Source organism: Malus domestica, chromosome 11, assembly GCF_042453785.1.
Source record: "Malus domestica chromosome 11, GDT2T_hap1".
NCBI lineage: Eukaryota > Viridiplantae > Streptophyta > Magnoliopsida > Rosales > Rosaceae > Malus > Malus domestica.
Window position 1 is genome coordinate 21,163,663 of NC_091671.1, and position 18,054 is coordinate 21,181,716.

General features: G+C 38.6%; 2 protein-coding genes across 3 annotated transcripts; one reads left to right on the forward strand and one right to left on the reverse strand.

The window, feature by feature from the left end:
• Nucleotides 1–806: 806 nt before the first annotated feature.
• Nucleotides 807–7,890, forward strand: LOC103448163 (probable apyrase 6). 2 transcript variants are annotated; one of them, XM_017335963.3, is made up of 8 exons: nt 807–1,464; nt 1,548–1,660; nt 1,769–1,882; nt 2,455–2,509; nt 3,555–3,713; nt 4,517–4,614; nt 6,964–7,196; nt 7,496–7,890. In XM_017335963.3, the coding sequence occupies exons 1-8, from the start codon at nt 885–887 to the stop codon at nt 7,764–7,766; spliced, it is 1,623 nt and encodes a 540-aa protein (XP_017191452.2). In that variant the 5' UTR covers nt 807–884; the 3' UTR covers nt 7,767–7,890. The 2 variants fall into 2 exon arrangements, with proteins under 2 accessions (XP_017191452.2, XP_008385640.2); XM_008387418.4 differs by having other exon boundaries at nt 7,000–7,196.
• A 943-nt stretch (nt 7,891–8,833) lies between these two features.
• Nucleotides 8,834–13,657, reverse strand: LOC103448161 (uncharacterized). The gene is made up of 6 exons (XM_008387417.4): nt 13,241–13,657; nt 12,499–12,695; nt 10,649–10,729; nt 9,773–10,012; nt 9,431–9,508; nt 8,834–9,361 (listed from the first exon to the last, which is right to left on the reverse strand). The coding sequence occupies exons 1-6, from the start codon at nt 13,353–13,355 to the stop codon at nt 9,119–9,121; spliced, it is 954 nt and encodes a 317-aa protein (XP_008385639.2). The 5' UTR covers nt 13,356–13,657; the 3' UTR covers nt 8,834–9,118.
• Nucleotides 13,658–18,054: the final 4,397 nt, after the last annotated feature.

Below are 18,054 nucleotides of genomic sequence, written 5' to 3' on the forward strand. Positions count from 1 at the left end.
GGGACCTTTTTTTTTTCTTTTCCTTCTCTCTCTTCTTCTTCTGCAAGTTGGGCGGGGGGGAGGGGGGGCAGTTTTGTTTGTTTGTTTGTTTTTTTTTTCTTTTTTATGGGTTGTAGCAAGGGACCTTTTTTTTTTCCTTCTCTCTCATCTTCTTCTGCAAGTTGGGCGGGGGGGGGAGTTTTGTTTGTTTGTTTTTTTTTTTTTTTGGTTGCAGCAAATAGGGGGAAGAAGAGGAAAGAAGATGAAGATGGGGGAGAAGAGAGAGGGTGCCGGGGGGAGGGAGTTTTGTTTGTTTGTTTGTTTTTATTTTATTTATTTATTTTTATTTTCTGTCTGGGTTGCAGCAAATAGGGGGGAAGAACAGGAAAGAAGAAGAAGATGGGGGAGAAGAGAGAGGGCGCCTGGGGGGGGTAAGGAACAAATTTTTATTTTTTTTTTCTGGGTTGCAGTAGGTAGGAAGAAGATGAAAGGAGATGAAGATGGGGGAGAAGAGAGAGAGCGCGGGGGGGGAGTTTTGTTTGGTTTTTTTTTTTTTTTAATAACCTTCTTTATTATTTTAATATTTAAAAAATATTAAATGATTTTTTTTAGTTTTTAATAATTTTTTAATAGAAAGTGGGTCCCGAATTAAGCCAAGTCAGCAATTAACTGAGAAATTAACAGAAAAATTGACGGAGGTATGACATTGTCACAAATTCGTAAGTTGAGGTATGATATTTTTAATTTTAAAAGATGAGGTATGAAAGTGTCGTGACACCAATTGAGGTAGTTTTTTTTTACTTTACCCGATAATTTTGAAACAATCTGACACACTGTCCGTGTGCACTTCCATTGCAAATGTAGGCAAGGGTAGGCAAGAAAGGAAGGGCCAAAACTCGAATCAAATGTGGCTGCCGATGGATTTGTCAACCCTCCAAATCCAAATCAAATCACAATCCCAATCAAAGAGACCGCCGCCCAGTGGGTTTGGCACTGGCAGCGCCTCCGTCCGCAGCAATCGCCTTCCCTCCAAATGCCTCATCCCCTCCCTCTCACTCCTCGCCCTCCCTTTCGTCTTCTACCTCCTCTCCACCGCCCACAAACTCCACCTCTCCCCCAAATTCGCCCACTCCCACTCCACCCTCTTCGGCATCGTCATCTCCGCCCGCCCCTCCTCCATCCGCATCCGCGTCTTCCACTTCCTCGACGGCACCGCCCCCTCCAGCTCCTCCTCCTCCCGCCTCCCCCTCTCCGCCTTCGCCTCCCACCCCGACCGCGCCGGCCCCTCCCTCGCCCCCTTGCTCCGCTTCGCCACCCTCCAGGTGCCCAAGAAAGAGCGCCCCAACACCAAGCTCCTCTTCTTTTCTGGCTCTGAGCTCGACGGCCTCGGCTCTGACGTCTCCGAGAAGCTTCTCGAGTCGTGCCGGAAGGCGCTCAGGTCGTCCGGGTTTTGGTTCAAGGACGAGTGGGCCCGATTCATTCCAGGTTACCATAGAATCCTCTGTAATTTAGTTAATTAGATTGAAGTTTGGGGTTGAAATTGAACTGAAAATTGGTGCAAATGGCAGGTGAGGAACAAGGTGTTTATGCCTGGGTGAGTGCCAATTATGCCCTTGGAACTTTGACGAGTGAGCCTCAGGAAACCACTGGGGTTGTTGAACTTGGTGGGACTTCTTTGCAGGTTTACACTTTACTTTCATTGGATTTGATTCGAAACCAACTACTACATCATTTCTGTGTTTCTACTTTTATTTCATTTTTGTTGTGTTAATAATGTATGACCGTGCAGGTTACGTTTGCTGCAAAACAATCACGACAAGTGAATTCCTCCCCATCTCGAATCATCAAATTGTTTGGAGTTACTTACCACCTTTACAGTAAAGGCTTGCCGCTATTTGGCCAGGTCTTTTATATGAGCTCCGTTTGTTTGTGGTTTTTTTTACTGTTGATGAAGTTATGCATGAAAATTGGGATCAATGTCAGCATAATTAGCTCAACTTGTACTGTTTTCAACTTTATGCGCTTTGTATGCTTAATCTATATCTATGTCTAACTAGTTCTTGGTTTATCTTTTAAAAGTCGAGGTAGATTCTCATTCACTGGTCATGTGATTTTTATCTATTAATTAACTCTGATCTGAACCATCATATGTTAAACATGGGGTGACTTTCACTATGGATATAAAATGTTATGAATGTCAATTACATTAAAGTTACCTGTAGTTTTGATTAAGCTTTTTTCTCGGAAAATAGGGAAGGATGGCTAATGGATAATCAAACTCTATTTTCTTCATAAAGCAAAAGAATTTCATAACAAAAGTATGCCCTGTATTTATTTTTCTAATGCTTTATGAATTTTTCCAAGCTTAAACTTAAGTTACTTCACCATGGCGGCAATGTTTCGAGAATACAGTGGAAAATTCTCAATCAAATGTTCCAACAACTCTTTTTTTTTTTTTTTAATTTTTTGATACAGGATGCAGCTTGGGAATCACTATATGAGTTGCAGAAGTCCAGAGAGTTGACGCCTTGTATGATTTATTGGCCTTTCTCTTTTATGATACCATGTGATAAAAGTTGATTTCATGGTACTTTGAACAACTATAGTTATATTATTATGATTATATATGTTGCATGAATTCCAACTGGTTGTGGTTTTTGGTTCCATTCACACCATTGGTTTGCATTTTTCTTACTTTTTTTTACAATAAAAAAGAACAACTTTAGTTTAGTGTTACTAAAGTATCAGTGGCACACTGTAGTATTCGACATTATTTTAAAGCTCCCCACACCATTTCCTAGTAGTTCAATGTTCAAAGCAGAATATTCTTGACTAGTTTTTTAATTTATTGAGCTTAGTGTGGTTTCTAGAAGCCTGGGTTAGAGTGAGAGAATATTGGGAAGGGAGCAAAACATTAAATTGTATACCACTCAAGGGATTAGAGTGAGAGAATATTGTAAAGTGTGTGAGAGATAGTGTATTTCTTGTTCTTGTTCTTTCAGGTTTTTCGTCAAGTCCTAGTTCTAGAGATTTGGCAAGATTATTGGTTGTACTCATTATTGATGTAGTGAAAGATTGTTGTTGCTGTCCCGTTGATGTAGGCGAACCACGTAAATTCTTGGTGTTATTTATCTTGTTATTTGTTTTTCGATTTCCGGAGGTTTTTCCCATTCTTAAATGCGATATTCTCAACATGTAGCATGACTTGAACACAGTTGTTACTTAGAGAAGAATATGTAGGAATGGTTTAGGTCATTTTTGACCATTACTAGATTACGATGCTAAAGAACTTTTTGTTAATACTTTAAAAAACTCGGATTATTACTGTATCCACACTCCTAAAGTTTGACTACCTTGCATCCACTGCTTTGTTGTCTGGGATTCCTGCTGATCTTTATGGCCATACCTACTTATGCATTGTTGTTTAGTATAAGTACTTAGATATGAAGCAAATCTTAAAATGCAGTATCTTGGTGGATTTGAAACAACCATGTCTCATGCACTTTCAATCTTTCTGTTATAAAAAGTTAAAAACTGTTGCTGATTGTGTGAAAGTGTACTCACCTGTCATGCAGTTTCAAATTCTATGGAGAGAAGTCTTGGTAACCCTTGTATTCCTAGAGGATATAAGCTGACAGTGAATGCTAGTGATGCACAACTTCTAGTTTCCTCAATGGGTGGAAACTTTTCTGCATGCAAATCTGAGGCTTTGGCATTATTAAACAAAAGACAAGGTAGCATCATCTTCTGCTCCTTCGTTGTCATGCGTTTCTGATTTTCCTTTTCATTTGAAATTCAATTTTCTTGTGCTGGTATCCATTTTTAAAATAAACCATGGTAAAGTACAAAAAACTAATAATGCCCAATAAAAGATGAGGTATGAAAGTGTTGTGACACCAATAGTTGAGGTAGTTTTTTGTACTTTACCCAATAAACTAATAATGCCCGTTATACCACAATAGAAGTCTTGATAACGAAGTCTCCTCAAAAGGGAGCAAGTTGCCACAATAGAAGTCTTGATAACGAAGTCTCCTCAAAAGGGAGTAAGTTGGAAGCTTGACTTCAGTGTTAAGTGAAATAAACATCAAGGATCTAGGAAAGAACTCTTTTCTAGGAAGAGAATTTCAACATGATGTTGCATGTAGAAAACTATTCGTGATTGATGCAGAATTCAATTGCAAATGACCATAGTGATCTATTGGATTGGAATAAAATACTGACACAATAAAGGAATACATCTCTATGTCGTGGGTTGACAACATGACGTAATCAGGCTTTAGAAAGAGATTTTACTTCCTGCTTATTGATAAGTTTTATAGTAATATCTACCTAGGTTATTCATAGACATAAACTTTGGTATTCTGCTCTTTTACCAGTTTTATTTTCTTAGGACTTTTTTGTTTACATAATCATTCTGTTAGTGTTAGGGAATGTCTGTTTGATATACTGTGAAGTTACAGCTCATTGGTTTTTGAGATTCTAAGTTAATTGTATGAATAAAAGATGATCATTAATAGCTGCTCTTTATAAAATGCAGATAAATGCATTGGTGCACCTTGCAAAATTGTCTCATCCTTTCCTTTTGAGTTACGAGGCAAGCCCGTTTCTACCCAGAACTTCTTATTTACTTCTGAGGTTAGTAAATAAAGAGATTAATTTATTTTCTTTTTTAAAATCTAGTTTAGCATGAGTGTTCAGTTATAGATCTGGTGTTAAACAACCTATAAATCTTGGTTAGAGCTTTAGATACGTATAAAAAAATTGTTATGATCAGATAAACTTTTGTGAAATTTGGGAATGCAATGATCTTGTTTTATTTCTACCAATATTGCTTTATGTTTTATAGTTTTAGGTCACAAGTCAACCAGTTTCGTGCCTTTTGGATTAGCCAACCTTTGCCCACTTTGATAGAAAACAAAGTGGTGTGGCATTTAGTGTAATTTTTTCAGTCTGTTTGGGTGTTTTAGTTTGACTTTTCAATACATAGTAGTATAAAAAACTGATCGGATCCTAATATTGAAAATACGTTTGGACCCAAATGAAACTGACCATGAGAAGTAACATCTTTCTACAAGCAACTTGTGTTGAACTTTGCAAACAACAATTAGAAAGGGCGATAGGGAACTTTGCAAACAATATTTAGAAAGGGCGATAGGGATTTCATTATTGAAATTGTAACTTTCTGAAATGTTTTATAGGTATTATAGGGATTAACGAATATGTACCATTTCTGTCAATTAACTTGATGGAAATGTGATTTTATAGCCACTTACACAACACAACATACCAAAACTATAAGGGTACAATAGTTTGAACGGAAAATACAGGAACTAAAGTGGAATCAGGCCCAAGTTGCACAGACTTCATATATGCAATTTAGCCAAATACAGGCTCATTTTCAATCAGAGGGGTTATTTGAGGGCTTCTCTGGTTTAGTTTCAAGATGCTTTAGGAAGCGTTAGCCCGAGTTTGGGCCTGTGTACAAATTTATGGCCCATTTAATCTGACCCTGCTAGGTTGAGCTCAACTTGAGTGTTGACCCTCAAGTTTGAACCTAGCTTATTAGAAAATTGCATGCACAACCTATTTACTTTCAGATGCCATAAGTGGGCTGAGCTAGGAAGGCCCCTCGGCAATACTTCCATCTGTTCGTGTTATGCAGAAGCTAGGAAGGCCCCTGGCAAGCGAGCCTAAGCAAGTTCTGTTTGTAGAAAAGCCTAATTGACTTGGGTCTGAGTGTAGCATTTGCAAGCAACATAGCTCATTGTGTGCACCCCCGGGAATCAAGATATTTATCTTGTAAGTATGTGGAGTGGCACTAAGGACTGCACTTTCTCAGGAATTAGTCAAGTTACTCTGACTAGGTCTTGAAAAGGAAAAAAACAATAGGAATTTAAAAGTTTAAGAGCTGCTCAATCACAGTAAGATACTTGAATAATCAGTGTCACTTGTGAGGTTTTCAATGCCCTTCAGGCCTTATCTTCCAGCAAGTCAATGATTTCAGTGAGAGTGCTAGCAAAAACAATTCCCTTGAATTAGAATTAGATACCTTGCTTGCACAAATCATATGCTAATGCTTCCCACTGCCAGATATCTCCGGTTCCTTAATTTATGAACTCCACTTGAAATGCAGCAAATCTCTAAAGTTGTCAAGGAGCCTAAATTCCAATGGTAAATTTGGGAAAACTCAAAAGAAATGTTTAAATCTCAATGGAGCTTGTCAAGCAATCGAGGCCTATAAATTTTGGAGTAAGTACCGTGTAAACTGTAAAATATTAGGGACTCTGAGAGATTTGGCTTTCTGACGTGCCTGAGTGTTGTTCTATGTGGGTTACTGCTTTTACATTTTAGCACAAGGCCCTCACTTCTGTTTTGAGTACAGGTGTTAGTTGTAAGATAGTAATTAGGCCTAATAGTATGGTCTTTCCAGTTGTATTAGTACAGGTGTATTCACATTTTGGATCAAATTACTGAAACGTATTTGGGCATTTTAATTACTGAAACGTTTTCCCTTTCCAGAGATTAGCTTAGCTAACCTCAATGTTCTTATCACTCTAGGTTCTAGGAAAGTATTGATGTTGTAGAATTGGTTAAGGATTGCCAAATATTAGAAACATGTTCCAACTAGGTACCAGCGTGCATTCATTAAATATATCAACGGTTACCTTCGACCAAGTATATTGGCAACTGAGCATACCCAGGTTCATAAATGTGAATTGACAATTTATAGGAGCATGTGGCCCAAAGGTTTTTTCTTTCATGAAGTGCCTGTTTTCATAATGCTTGCAAGGTATTGTTACGTTCAAAGGATGTTGTAAACTTGATTTCACTTAAATCTACCTTGAAGTGTAACGAGTAAGGACACGTAAAGATAACTAAAATCTTTTTATTTCACGTATTAGTTCTAGTTTTGTTTTTGTTTAGCTTGCATATTTTTCGCTTGATGTCTTGTCTCTATCACTTGTTAATCTTGTCTCTTATCAGTTGTTAATCTGGGACTTCCTCTTCAACCTTGTACAGCTTTTTGGGCTGGTGCCGACGGCTTCTTTGTTTGAATTAGAGGCAGCAGGTCAACATTATTGTGAAGATGATTGGGAGAAACAGAAAAAGCAGCATCATAGCATTGTTGATTCAGATCTGTTGAAATATTGTTTTTCATCTGCATATATGGTGGCGCTGTTGCATGACAGACTAGGAATCCCCATGGATGAGAAAAGGTATGTGGTGAAAATCTGGTGCTATACCTCTTTATATATCTATTAGATCAGATGAGTCAACTAAAAATCTGACGGAAATGCTATGAGCTATACAGCCCATATTTTTGGTGTCGACACGAGTATTTCAATAACAATGTTGAAGACTTTCATATGCACTGTGCATGTCTTTCAACTTGATTTACTGCGTTTTGTAGAGCTATTCGTATTTAATGCTACTTTCTACCCTATACAACACTAAGATTAAAGATTATGATGTAGCTTCCCTTGAACTGAAAATTGTAAGATGGACCGCATTTCAGGGTTGGATATGCAAATGAGACCGGAAACATTCTCCTTGATTGGACACTGGGTGCTTTCCTTGTTGAAACAATGCTGGAGCCCCTTGAATGGGAACTTGATAATATGGGCCAGATTGTTGGAAACGAGTCAGTCACTTATTTCTCTTTCTTTGCTTTCCTTTTAATAGCTGTGTTTGCTGTATTCTTTGTACTGCAATCCCGGAAACCACAAATAAAGACTATATACGATTTAGAGAAGGGACGGTATATAATCACCCGTGTACCTAGGTAATCATCACATCTTTCTGTTTTTTGTTTTATTTCTTTCTCATTTGTTTTCTATATGTCCATTCATATTCATGATGAATTTGAAATCTGTATTTTTATTGTGAACATTAATTTGAGCACGTTACCAACTCTGCATCTACTTCTTGAAACCCTGCCTTCCTATCTCTATGCCAAAAAAATATTGATTGGGTGTAGCATGATGATGCTTCATACTTCTTGAACACGAAAATCGCGAATCCCAAGATGAGCATCTTCAGGTGCTGCAATCTTTCTTCTGTGCTTTGAAAAAAAGCTGCTGTGAGAATAAGCGGCTGTGAAATAAATCAGTAGAGTGTTTGGTAAATTTTTTTGTAAGAGTGCTTTTGGAAAAAAAAAAGTCTGATAGTGGGTCTTTTCATTAAAGGAGCACTGTAGCTCCGTGCGCTTTGAAAAAAAAGCCAATTTTTCAAAGTTGCAAATAGCTGCTTCAGCTTTTTCCTTTGATTTCAGCTTATTCTTACAGCAACTTCCAAAGTAAGCCCTTGTTTTTTAGTTTACCAAACATCTAAAACCCTCACAGTTTTTTTTCATGGGTGATCTTTTTTTAAGCACCTCATTTCCAAATCACCCCTACAACAGAAACCACACAGCACCTCTGCTCCATGGTAGACAGTTGTGTTAGCAATGCCTCGGTGTCTTGTACAAGGTCAACCAAGTCATCTCCTCAACACGGGGCAATGGTTATCTCCACCATCGCAACCGCTCATTTGCAGTAATGATCGCTTGGCCTCCGGCCCCAGCACTTATTCTGGCGATGATGCCCGAAACTGTCTGTTTTCTTGGCAATGTGCTGAATGGTTCTCTTGACTTCGTGAAGACGGATCGGCATACAGCGTTTCTCCATAAACTATGTGATGCAACTTCTGCTTCTGCTTCTCTGATGTACGTTGATGCAACTTCTGCTTCTGCTTCTCTGATGTACGTTTCTACCACATATTGAGCATGGTAGGCTAAATTTAGCTATAAAGCCGAACCGCAAATATAAACGTATTTTAATAAAATGATATTTTAAACTACTTTAATCTACGTAAATTATAATCATCATAATTTTACTCGCTATTAAGCATCCGAAACCAAAACGCAGAGCGAATGAATATCTTGTGATGAACTTGGTCATCCTTGAAAGCAAGTTACGCAGTAAGGGGCAATGCACTAGACGAAACAATCCTACTAACTTTTACCATGCCAGATTTCTACAGCATTGCCTTAAGTCTAATCAATCCTACGTTTGTACTTCCGTCACCTTTTCCAATAACTCAAGATTGTTCGAAGAAGAACATACAATACATGCCACTGTACCCGCAACTTGAAACCAAATTACTTAAGGCGGATTGAGTTTCGACTGGATCTTCTCGGAGTAGGACCACCAGGTAAGGATGCTTGAGAGGAGCCGCATTCAGCTACATCTCCATCGCCAATTTCATTTCTTCGCAGCCTCTTTTTCTTGGGTCCAACGGGTGGCTGGCTCTCGGTAGGGTTATCTGGCTCTTCTTCTACAGCTTCTGCTTTGGTTACTGTATATTGCCATTGAGTACCACAACTTGGACAAACTCTTCCGCCCTGAAACTCATTGATTAGATTAACTCGATACTACAACTCTCTTCATTTTTACTATAAGTAAATCAATACCTTCTTTTGCAAAGACATTTTCTTCGCACAATACTGATGAATTCGAACGCTACATCCGTCTTTTTCGCACAACACTGCCTGTCAAACAGAATCCAGCAAATTATCCGATTCAACAGCTTCAGCAAACGATTAACAAATCAAAGTAGTCAATTTATTTAATAACATAAGAATCCCATGTCCCATAATCTTGTTATGTAATTCTATTTTTACTCTTGTTACTCGATATCCTAGAGCAAGAAACAAAATGCTGATAAAAGGAAAGAAGGCGGAATAGTAATGCAGTGGGATGAACAATTTGGCAATGCTAAAAAAGTGATGAAGTTTTTGAAACTTTAGGCCGACCTTCACCCCGGCTTCATTGCACACTTCACATGGCGGAACTTCATTATTACGAAACCAACTTCGCAGGTCAAGGAAGGATCTGATACCAAGTCCAATATAATTATCTGGGGTTAAGCTAAGCCATTGGTCCCGTACAAGTTCATCAAGAGTTTTCTCCTTCTGAGATATTGAGAAATTCTTTAGTGCAGGAGGCACATGAGGTAGACCTCCTTCTGATTGCGACATTGAACCCATGAGAACCTAAAAATAGACCACAAAAATTATCAAGTAAATAAGTGCATGAACGAGTTAATAACCTTTTCCTAAAATAAGTGTTTCCTTTTCAAGTTTTGTATAAATGTATCCCCATGCTATTAAGTATTTTGATTTAATTTCTTTTCTTTCTAAGAGGTGGAATAGAATAACCCTTTGACTCAAATTTCTCAGCATCAAAGATTGCTTTCTGTCCGTTCTTTAAATAACTATGGTGAGTGTCACTCGCATGTTCACATCGGTTAAAAGTCTTAACAACATACCTATGCCAGGGGTACTCTTATATTTTTTCTCTGAAAATGGGCAAAACAAATGATGTTTGAAGAAAATAAAACAAGACCTTTATCGTATTGAATCTGGAGGATAAATGAGAAGGCCTAAAGCCATTAAGTATAACTCTGTCATTTGATTACTGGTTTACAGTGGTGGTATACAAAAGATTGATGCAAAGAAATGTTGAGAAAGAATCCCACATTGATGAGAGGAGGGACCTTGCATGTGCTTATAAATAGTTGGGCTACTCCCTATATTGCCAATTGGTCTTATGGTGGAACCCCAACTTCTTCAAGAAAGACTAAGCATGCAGGAAATAGAGCTTTTATTATTAAGAAAAAATAGACATACCTGATTCTCTAATCTTAGATTAAGAGCATCAATGTTAGATATGGTTCCTTGAGCTGCAGCATCCTGCACTATTGCTTCTATCTGATATTTAATATCAAAATAACATCAAAAGAAAAGAACAAGATAATATGAATGTAGTTATTTAAGTATAAAACTACACAACTTCAAAAGAAATCTAGCTTCTCTTCTTTTTCTTTAAAGTCAAGGACCACCTATTATCAAGCATCTAAGCTGGAGTTCAACCATTTATATACTCAAATGACAATATTGACCGGGCTAGCTTCTTGTTCATCCTTAATGAACAAACTCTTGTGAATCCTGAATGTCTTTTTTTTTCACACATGCATATGTGCATGTGCTTGCCCCCGCACACATATTTGAATTTGCACGTGACTGTGCACTTAATGTAGATAGAAACTAAAGAGATTACGCTCAGCATGTCTTTGTATACACCCATTCCTGTACTGTATGTGATAGAACTCAAGGTTAAGAGCTTCTGGGTTGATTTGTCCCCGCTCCTATGCCACTTGCAGTAAAGATGATCACAAGCCATTGAGGCCAAATCCACTAGAACTTAAGGGTTATGTGTTGATTAATATTTGTTATTTTTTAAATAGAGACCACTGATTTTGAAGTTACTAAATCTTATACACAGACAGAAATTTAATTAGCAAGAGGGCCTAACAAAATTCCATATACTTGCTGAGTGTTTGTAATTAAGCTAGGTCTCTGGTAAGCTAATGGTCAACAGGATCTCCAGGTGCTTTTTTCTTGAGTTTCTAAAATAGTCTAACCATCATCGATTTTCTATTATGACATCCCTAATACTACAACATAACAAAGGAACAATTTAATAGTCTTGATTGTTCTTCAAAATTGGCTACAGAGAGAAAGAAAGGAGTAAATTCTGGATGAATTACAACATGATAAAACTTAATTCACCATTCACCATAACAAATACAAGTATAGGACAGAAGAATGCCATGTTAAACAAAACAGAAAACAGTTTAGAAATTCATAATGGCGAGATATGCCCTAGATTACCATAAGTACAGATTTGCTTTTGGTTGGAAACGAAAAATCTTTTAAAAGAAATAATAACTTAGTCATTGAAATATGTGCTGTTTACAAAGTTTTTATGGTCCCCATAAAAAATTGTGGTTATTGGAAGTCTTCTACACACAAAACTATAATGTAAACAAAAACAAGAGTTACCAATCAATTCTTAGCCACCACCAATGCAAGAAGATTCTCTTTTTTGTATTTTGTTTTCATTTTCTTTTCATCTACATCATAGGGGTAAAACCAAATACAGTCTTAGTTCTTTGTCTTTCTCAGGGCTTCTCTGATAGTTTCCAGTTTAACTCTAGCTTCGTCTGATCATTAGTTTCCAGTTTAACTACCAAAAACTAAACCTAAACTTAGCAGACTATATATTGCAAGACCAACGGAAAGCAATATTCGATTACTCCTTAGTCTTGTTTTTCATTCTACAAAGCAGTCATAATCATCATTTTCCATTCATGCAATGGGTTTATTCTCTACCTTTACTGCGCATGTACGACAATGCTTACTTCAAACAAATGGCATTCACAATAAAATGGTAGTTAATGGCTACAAGGGACTCTGATCATTCTGCTGAAACCCATAGCAAGATAGTACAATGAATAGGGTATATCTCAAAGAATTAACATTTTGTTCTAGATAAGTAAGATAAATTCTGAGTATCAGACAACCTGCCTTATTTCTTCCCTTCATTAACTCAATTGACCATGAAAAGCCAGTAATAATAGCTTTTACATTTTCAAAACGCTCGGAAAAAAAAAAAACACAAATGTTTTCAGACTTACAATGGCCTTATAGAAAGCAATCTGAGCGACTGAATATTTTGTTCCAAGCTTGGATTCTTCGTCGGAAACATTATTGACAACTCCATAATAAACTTGACCGTCATATTGGTTTCTGCATCCCCTCAACTCAAACTGAACATAAGAAAGTGCCTTGTTTATCTTGAGAAGAAAATCATCAAACTTCTGCCGATCACTACCTGCTTCAACATGAACAGATTAGACCTCTCGATATCTTCAGAAGAAGATAAGTGCTCAATTAATTCTTGATAGCCCTCCTAATTGCCGCCTGTGACTACCTAATTCAGTATCATGACTGTGAACAGGTAGTGAAAATGGAGTAAAAACATCAACCTCTATACAGAGCATTTAATCGCTACAACTACGAAGCCACCATTTCTGCTGTAAAAGAAATTATAAAATCAAAAACTAAGGGCCATTCGATAACTATTTTGTTCTCAGTTTTCAAAACTCGTTTGGTAACTACTTTCAATTTTCAGTTTTCAAAAAGGTGAAAACGAAAACGAAATGGTTATCACACAGCCCTAAACAATCAAACAAACTAAAAATGTTAAAAACCAAGCTAAAATTGTTTCTTTAATTTATAATTTTCAGCGTTTTGACACAAGTAACCGGATTAAAACAAAAATAATAATACTTAATTTTAGCCCAACAATTATTGAAAATGGAAATTCCAAAAAAGAAGAGGAAAAGAAAAAGAATATGAATAAAAGGAAAAGAAGACCTGGGGTTTTGCCGGTGAGAGCGGTGAAGAGGGAGTGGAAGTGGTCCTCCTTGAGTGGGCCGCGTGAAAGCAGAGCTTGAATGACAGTCTGGTGTTTCGAGTTCAGTTCCGTCATATTCAATTCCCCTTCACCTTCCAAATTCTGATCGATTCGCTCGCACAACGCTAACCCTAACCCTAACAAAGGATACGAAAATGGGCGTCTGTTTCCGTTTGTGTGCAGAGAAAATAGAAGATTTCCCGGAAAATAGTTTTGGGCTTTTGCTCCTCCCAGGGCGGGAAATAATTAGGGTTTTGGGTTATATTTAAGATGGCGGGAGCGGAGATGAACAAACTTTTGTGGATTATTATTTTGGAATTTATCAGTAGGTGCTGTAATTTTCGGGGTTGATTACAATATTTATATGGAATCACAAACTGGTGGTCTAGTGGTAAAGAGTGAATTGCAAGGGTTTTTTTTAAACAAAAAATTGGAGGTTTTGGGTTCGAAATCAGTCGTTGGTGTGGAAGCCAGACTTGTGATTAGGGGAAGGTTGAAATGTCTTTATGAGTCTTCCCGATCCTTGGAAAGGGGTGGATAACCGCTGATTGCCACCAGTTATCCCCCTATTTAATATGATTAGTATTATAGAAATTTATAAGTATTACTCCAAAGAAGTTATGATGCATTTTTTAGGTAAGAATTTATTAAGAAATCATCAAAAACGTACATCTAACAAGCATACTCAATATAACCAACAGGTCACACATGTTAAAAAAATATCACACAAGTTCATATACTCATCATGAGTACACTATTTCTTAACCACCACTAAGACTCACATCTAACCAATGAAAAACCTTGCAAGTCGTAGAACCACCACAATGGCATCACAAGAAAAAAAACTACACCACCATCTAATGATCTTGCAACCATTAGTAAAGAAGCATTGACGTGAGTCACTCTTACAGACGTTGATCTTTCTCCTCATAACCCTTTGCTATGTGCATGAACCAAACCAAAACAAATTGTGAATGACAGTTGCCACTTAAAGATTTTGTAAAGCCATGGACGCCACAAAGGCTCTCATCGACAAAGCGAGAGAGCAACCACAACTATAAAGACTCTTCTCACAAGCGAGAGTGACCACAACCAAAAAAGAAACACAAAAGGGAAAAGAGGAAAGAAACCAAAAGTATCAGCCACTCAGGGATTTGTTTTGCCCTAATTATAAAATGAATAACACATGTATTTGGTCTTTGAATTATTATGTGTGTAATACTCTAAAATTTTAAATATATGAATTAGATATTCATAATTATGAATGTCACAGCCCGTCCCGAATTATTTTTATCGATGGCGTGAAATGACTAAATTGCCCTTGGATGTTAGTTAGTGTTGTGGGTGATATGTTTTGGTTGTGGTCAAATTCATGTTAAGTCCTAATTGTTTGGACTCAATTAGAACAAAATTTTTCCTAGTTTGTGGTTGGTTGTTTTGTTGCCAACTAGGACCACACACACCTATACCCTTACTCGTTGACCTTTCTCTCTCCTCCCTCTCTTGGTTTTCACCTTTTAACCGTACAATTGTACTGTCAACTCGTGAACCAATCAATTCAGGCACGGATCGAGGTTTTGGAAGCCATCTTCGTGTTCCTTATGAGCTTAGGAACACATCCATACCATTTTTGAACGTGAATCCTTCGAAAACCCGAGAACCCAGAAATCCCAGATTTTGAACAATGTTCATGTGATCGTGATCATGGAATTTTCAGTGAGTTTTAAAGTTCTAGGAAGCTTTAGGATGTCTTCACGAAGCTCGGGGAGTAATTTTGAAGTGTTTTCGACGTCGGGAAGCTCGAGTTCATCGAGTTGCAGAGGTGGCCGGAGTATCGAGGTTTTCTTGACGAGATTTTGAAGGTTTTAGGTCCTAAAAGTGGTAAGGTCTTGTTCTTCTAGTCCTAAGCTTCATTTTGGTATATAATTCATGAATTTTGGTTGAGAATCGAAGAAGATATGAAGTTTTAAAGATTTTTCCAGTTTCTGGCAATAGCAGTGGCACCGGCACTGGACTTCGGCGAACCAAGGAAGAAGGAGGAAAATATTCCGTCAAAGTTGACGGAATATGCTAATGTCGTCAGGTAATTATGACGGTATATGTTGATTTTTAACGGAATATTCCCTAACGCCGTTAGGGAATCTGTTTGGTGTGCCAGGCACGTGCCTGCGCGTGGGTCGCGCTTCTGGCCGTGCCTTGGTCGACGCGTGAGGGCGCGTGGGTGCTCGGAAACTTTTTCTAAAAATATGGGGATGTTCCTGAAGTTGAGTAGGTTTTGGTGATATATTCAAATACCCCATTTGAGCAATGTATGAGAAGTTATTAGCTAATTGTGGTTGTGTGCTTTAATTAACGTTTATTTAGTTATTTCGCATATAGGTGAGACCTATCTAGAGGACGAGCGCCATCAATCAAGGCTCGGGGGCTACGACCCTTCGACATACCAGTGAGTGGGCCTTTGGTTTTCCGTATATACCTATATACTTGAGATTTTTCCATAAAGTGAATTTGAATGATTATATTGTAGACATTGAAATTTCGGTGAAATAAATGTTAGCCATCGCATTAAAATTACATTTGTAAGTATTGAAATTTTGGTGAAATAAATGTTGACCATTGCATTAAAACTACAACCTTCATTCACTTCACCTACATCATACACTCACTTCCCATACATCATACACCCAAATTCACCTACAACAATCCACCAATTCACCTACAACATCCACCAAAACAAATGGATGGTGGTGATTCATTCTCAAAGCCTATAAATAGGCATCTCCATCAAAGGATCAAGGGAGGATTTTACATACACTTTCTCTACTCCCAAATTGGAAGAGAATTCACACCACACCAAAGCCTTGAAGCCTCGAAACTCTAAAGCTCTCAAGCAAATCCCGAAGAATCAAGAAACACCTCTTCGTTCTTCGTCAAAATCCTCCTTTAAGATCAAGCCCCAATGGCCTTTGAAGAAACTTCCACTAATTCAAGATCAAGCCCGACGGCCCTTGAAGAAAGTGTTCATCTTTCATCATCCGTTCATCCTAAAGATCAAGCCCTGACGGCCCTATGGATCAACAACATCAACAAATCTACCCATTACAAAGATAGAATCAGAGGCTAAATTTGTAGAAGAGATTGTAACCCCTAAATCATTAATACAAATATTATTTTGTACACGTGTTCTTGTCTCGTTCAAAAGCAAGAATTTCCTGTGTTTACAAATTTGGCACGCCCGGTGGGATAGTCTCTACCTCACATCTCTATCTTTTAATCCGCAACAAGCACAAATGGCGTCAAAGAAGGCTCAAGTTGTTCTCGTTGCCAATGCAAGAAACAAGAGCGTCATCATGGTAGGGGGCGTCACTTCAGGCATCATAACTCGAAGCAAGGCAAAAGCTCTTTCTGCCGCCTCTTCCGCCCCTGCATCAACTCCGCCGAATGCACAAGAGCACCCGAGGCACTAACCGGTGATCACCCTGGCCTCGCTCAGGGCGCCAAGAGAGGAAAGCAAGAGGAAGTACTCTGAATCCTTACTTTCTGATGCAGACTCAAGCAGCGGCATAGCTATGCAAGTCATGGTTACTGGAGCGACTTCAATTGAGGAGCAGCTGGCTCAGATGAATGAAGCAATCGCAAAACTCACAAGGACTGTGGAGGACAAAGACCTGCAAATCGCAGCACTTGTTAACCAACTAGATGCAAAGCCCGACGGGAAAGTTGAGCAAGGGGATAATCCAGTAAAGAAGGAAAACGACAAGGATGAGGAACCTCCAGTGGAGAACGTCGAAGAGAAGCTGAAGCCAGACCAAGCGGCGACGCTCATGGGATCTCTTTCTATCCAGCAGCTGCAGGAGATGATCGCCAACACCATCAAGGCGTAGTATGAAGGAAGCTCACATGACTCCGTACTATACTCAAAGCCCTACTCCAAGAAGATTGACGCTTTGAAGATGTCGAGGGGTTATCAGCCACCAAAGTTCATGCAGTTCGATGGAAAGGGGAACCCGAAGCAACATGTCATCCATTTCATTGAAACCTGCAATAATGCTGGAACAGAGGGAGACTACCTCGTCAAGCAGTTCGTGTGCTCGCTGAAAAGCAATGCATTTGACTGGTACACCGACCTCGAGCCCGAGTCTATCAACAGTTGGGATCAGCTAGAAAGGGAATTCCTCAACCGCTTCTACAGCACACGCCGCACCGTAAGCATGCTGGAGCTGACCAGTACGAAACAGTGGAAGGATGAACCTGCGTCGACTACATCAATAGATGGCGTTCATTAAGTTTGGATTACAAAGATCAGCTTTCTGAAACCTCTGCCATTGAGATGTGTGTTCAAGGCATGCACTGGGGGTTACATTACATTCTCCAAGGCATAAAACCAAGAACGTTTGAGGAGCTGGCAACTCGTTCCCACGACATGGAGCTGAGTACCGCCAATCACGGAAAGAATGAGCCGATCACCCATTTCAAGAAGGATAAGGTGTTCACCTCGAGTGTAAACAAGACCGGAAAAAAAGCCCACCAAGGAAACTTTTACCGTCAACACTACCCCCATCAAAACCTCATCCGCGCCTATCAAGACCTCCTCTGCGTCTATCAAGATTTCCTCCAAGACCAAGGCAAAGGAGACAAAGAGAAATGAGCTTTCTCGCACCCAAGACAAGTATAAAAACACCTTGAGAGAGTTGGAGCAAAAGACGTACCCTTTTCCTGACTCAAACGTGGATGCAATGTTAGATGACTTGCTGGAAAAGAAGGTGATTGAGTT

Coding starts and splice junctions, on each gene's coding strand:
- LOC103448163 (XM_017335963.3), top strand. CDS start 885: ATGTGGCTGCCGATGGATTTGTCAACCCTCCAAATCCAAATCAAATCA. Junction 1,661..1,768: donor TTGGTGGGACTTCTTTGCAG/GTTTACACTTTA, acceptor ATGACCGTGCAG/GTTACGTTTGCTGCAAAACA. Junction 4,615..6,963: donor ACTTCTTATTTACTTCTGAG/GTTAGTAAATAA, acceptor GTCTCTTATCAG/TTGTTAATCTGGGACTTCCT.
- LOC103448161 (XM_008387417.4), bottom strand. CDS start 13,355: ATGACGGAACTGAACTCGAAACACCAGACTGTCATTCAAGCTCTGCTT. Junction 10,730..12,498: donor TTGCTTTCTATAAGGCCATT/GTAAGTCTGAAA, acceptor ATTAAATATCAG/ATAGAAGCAATAGTGCAGGA. Junction 9,362..9,430: donor AAATGTCTTTGCAAAAGAAG/GTATTGATTTAC, acceptor AATGAGTTTCAG/GGCGGAAGAGTTTGTCCAAG.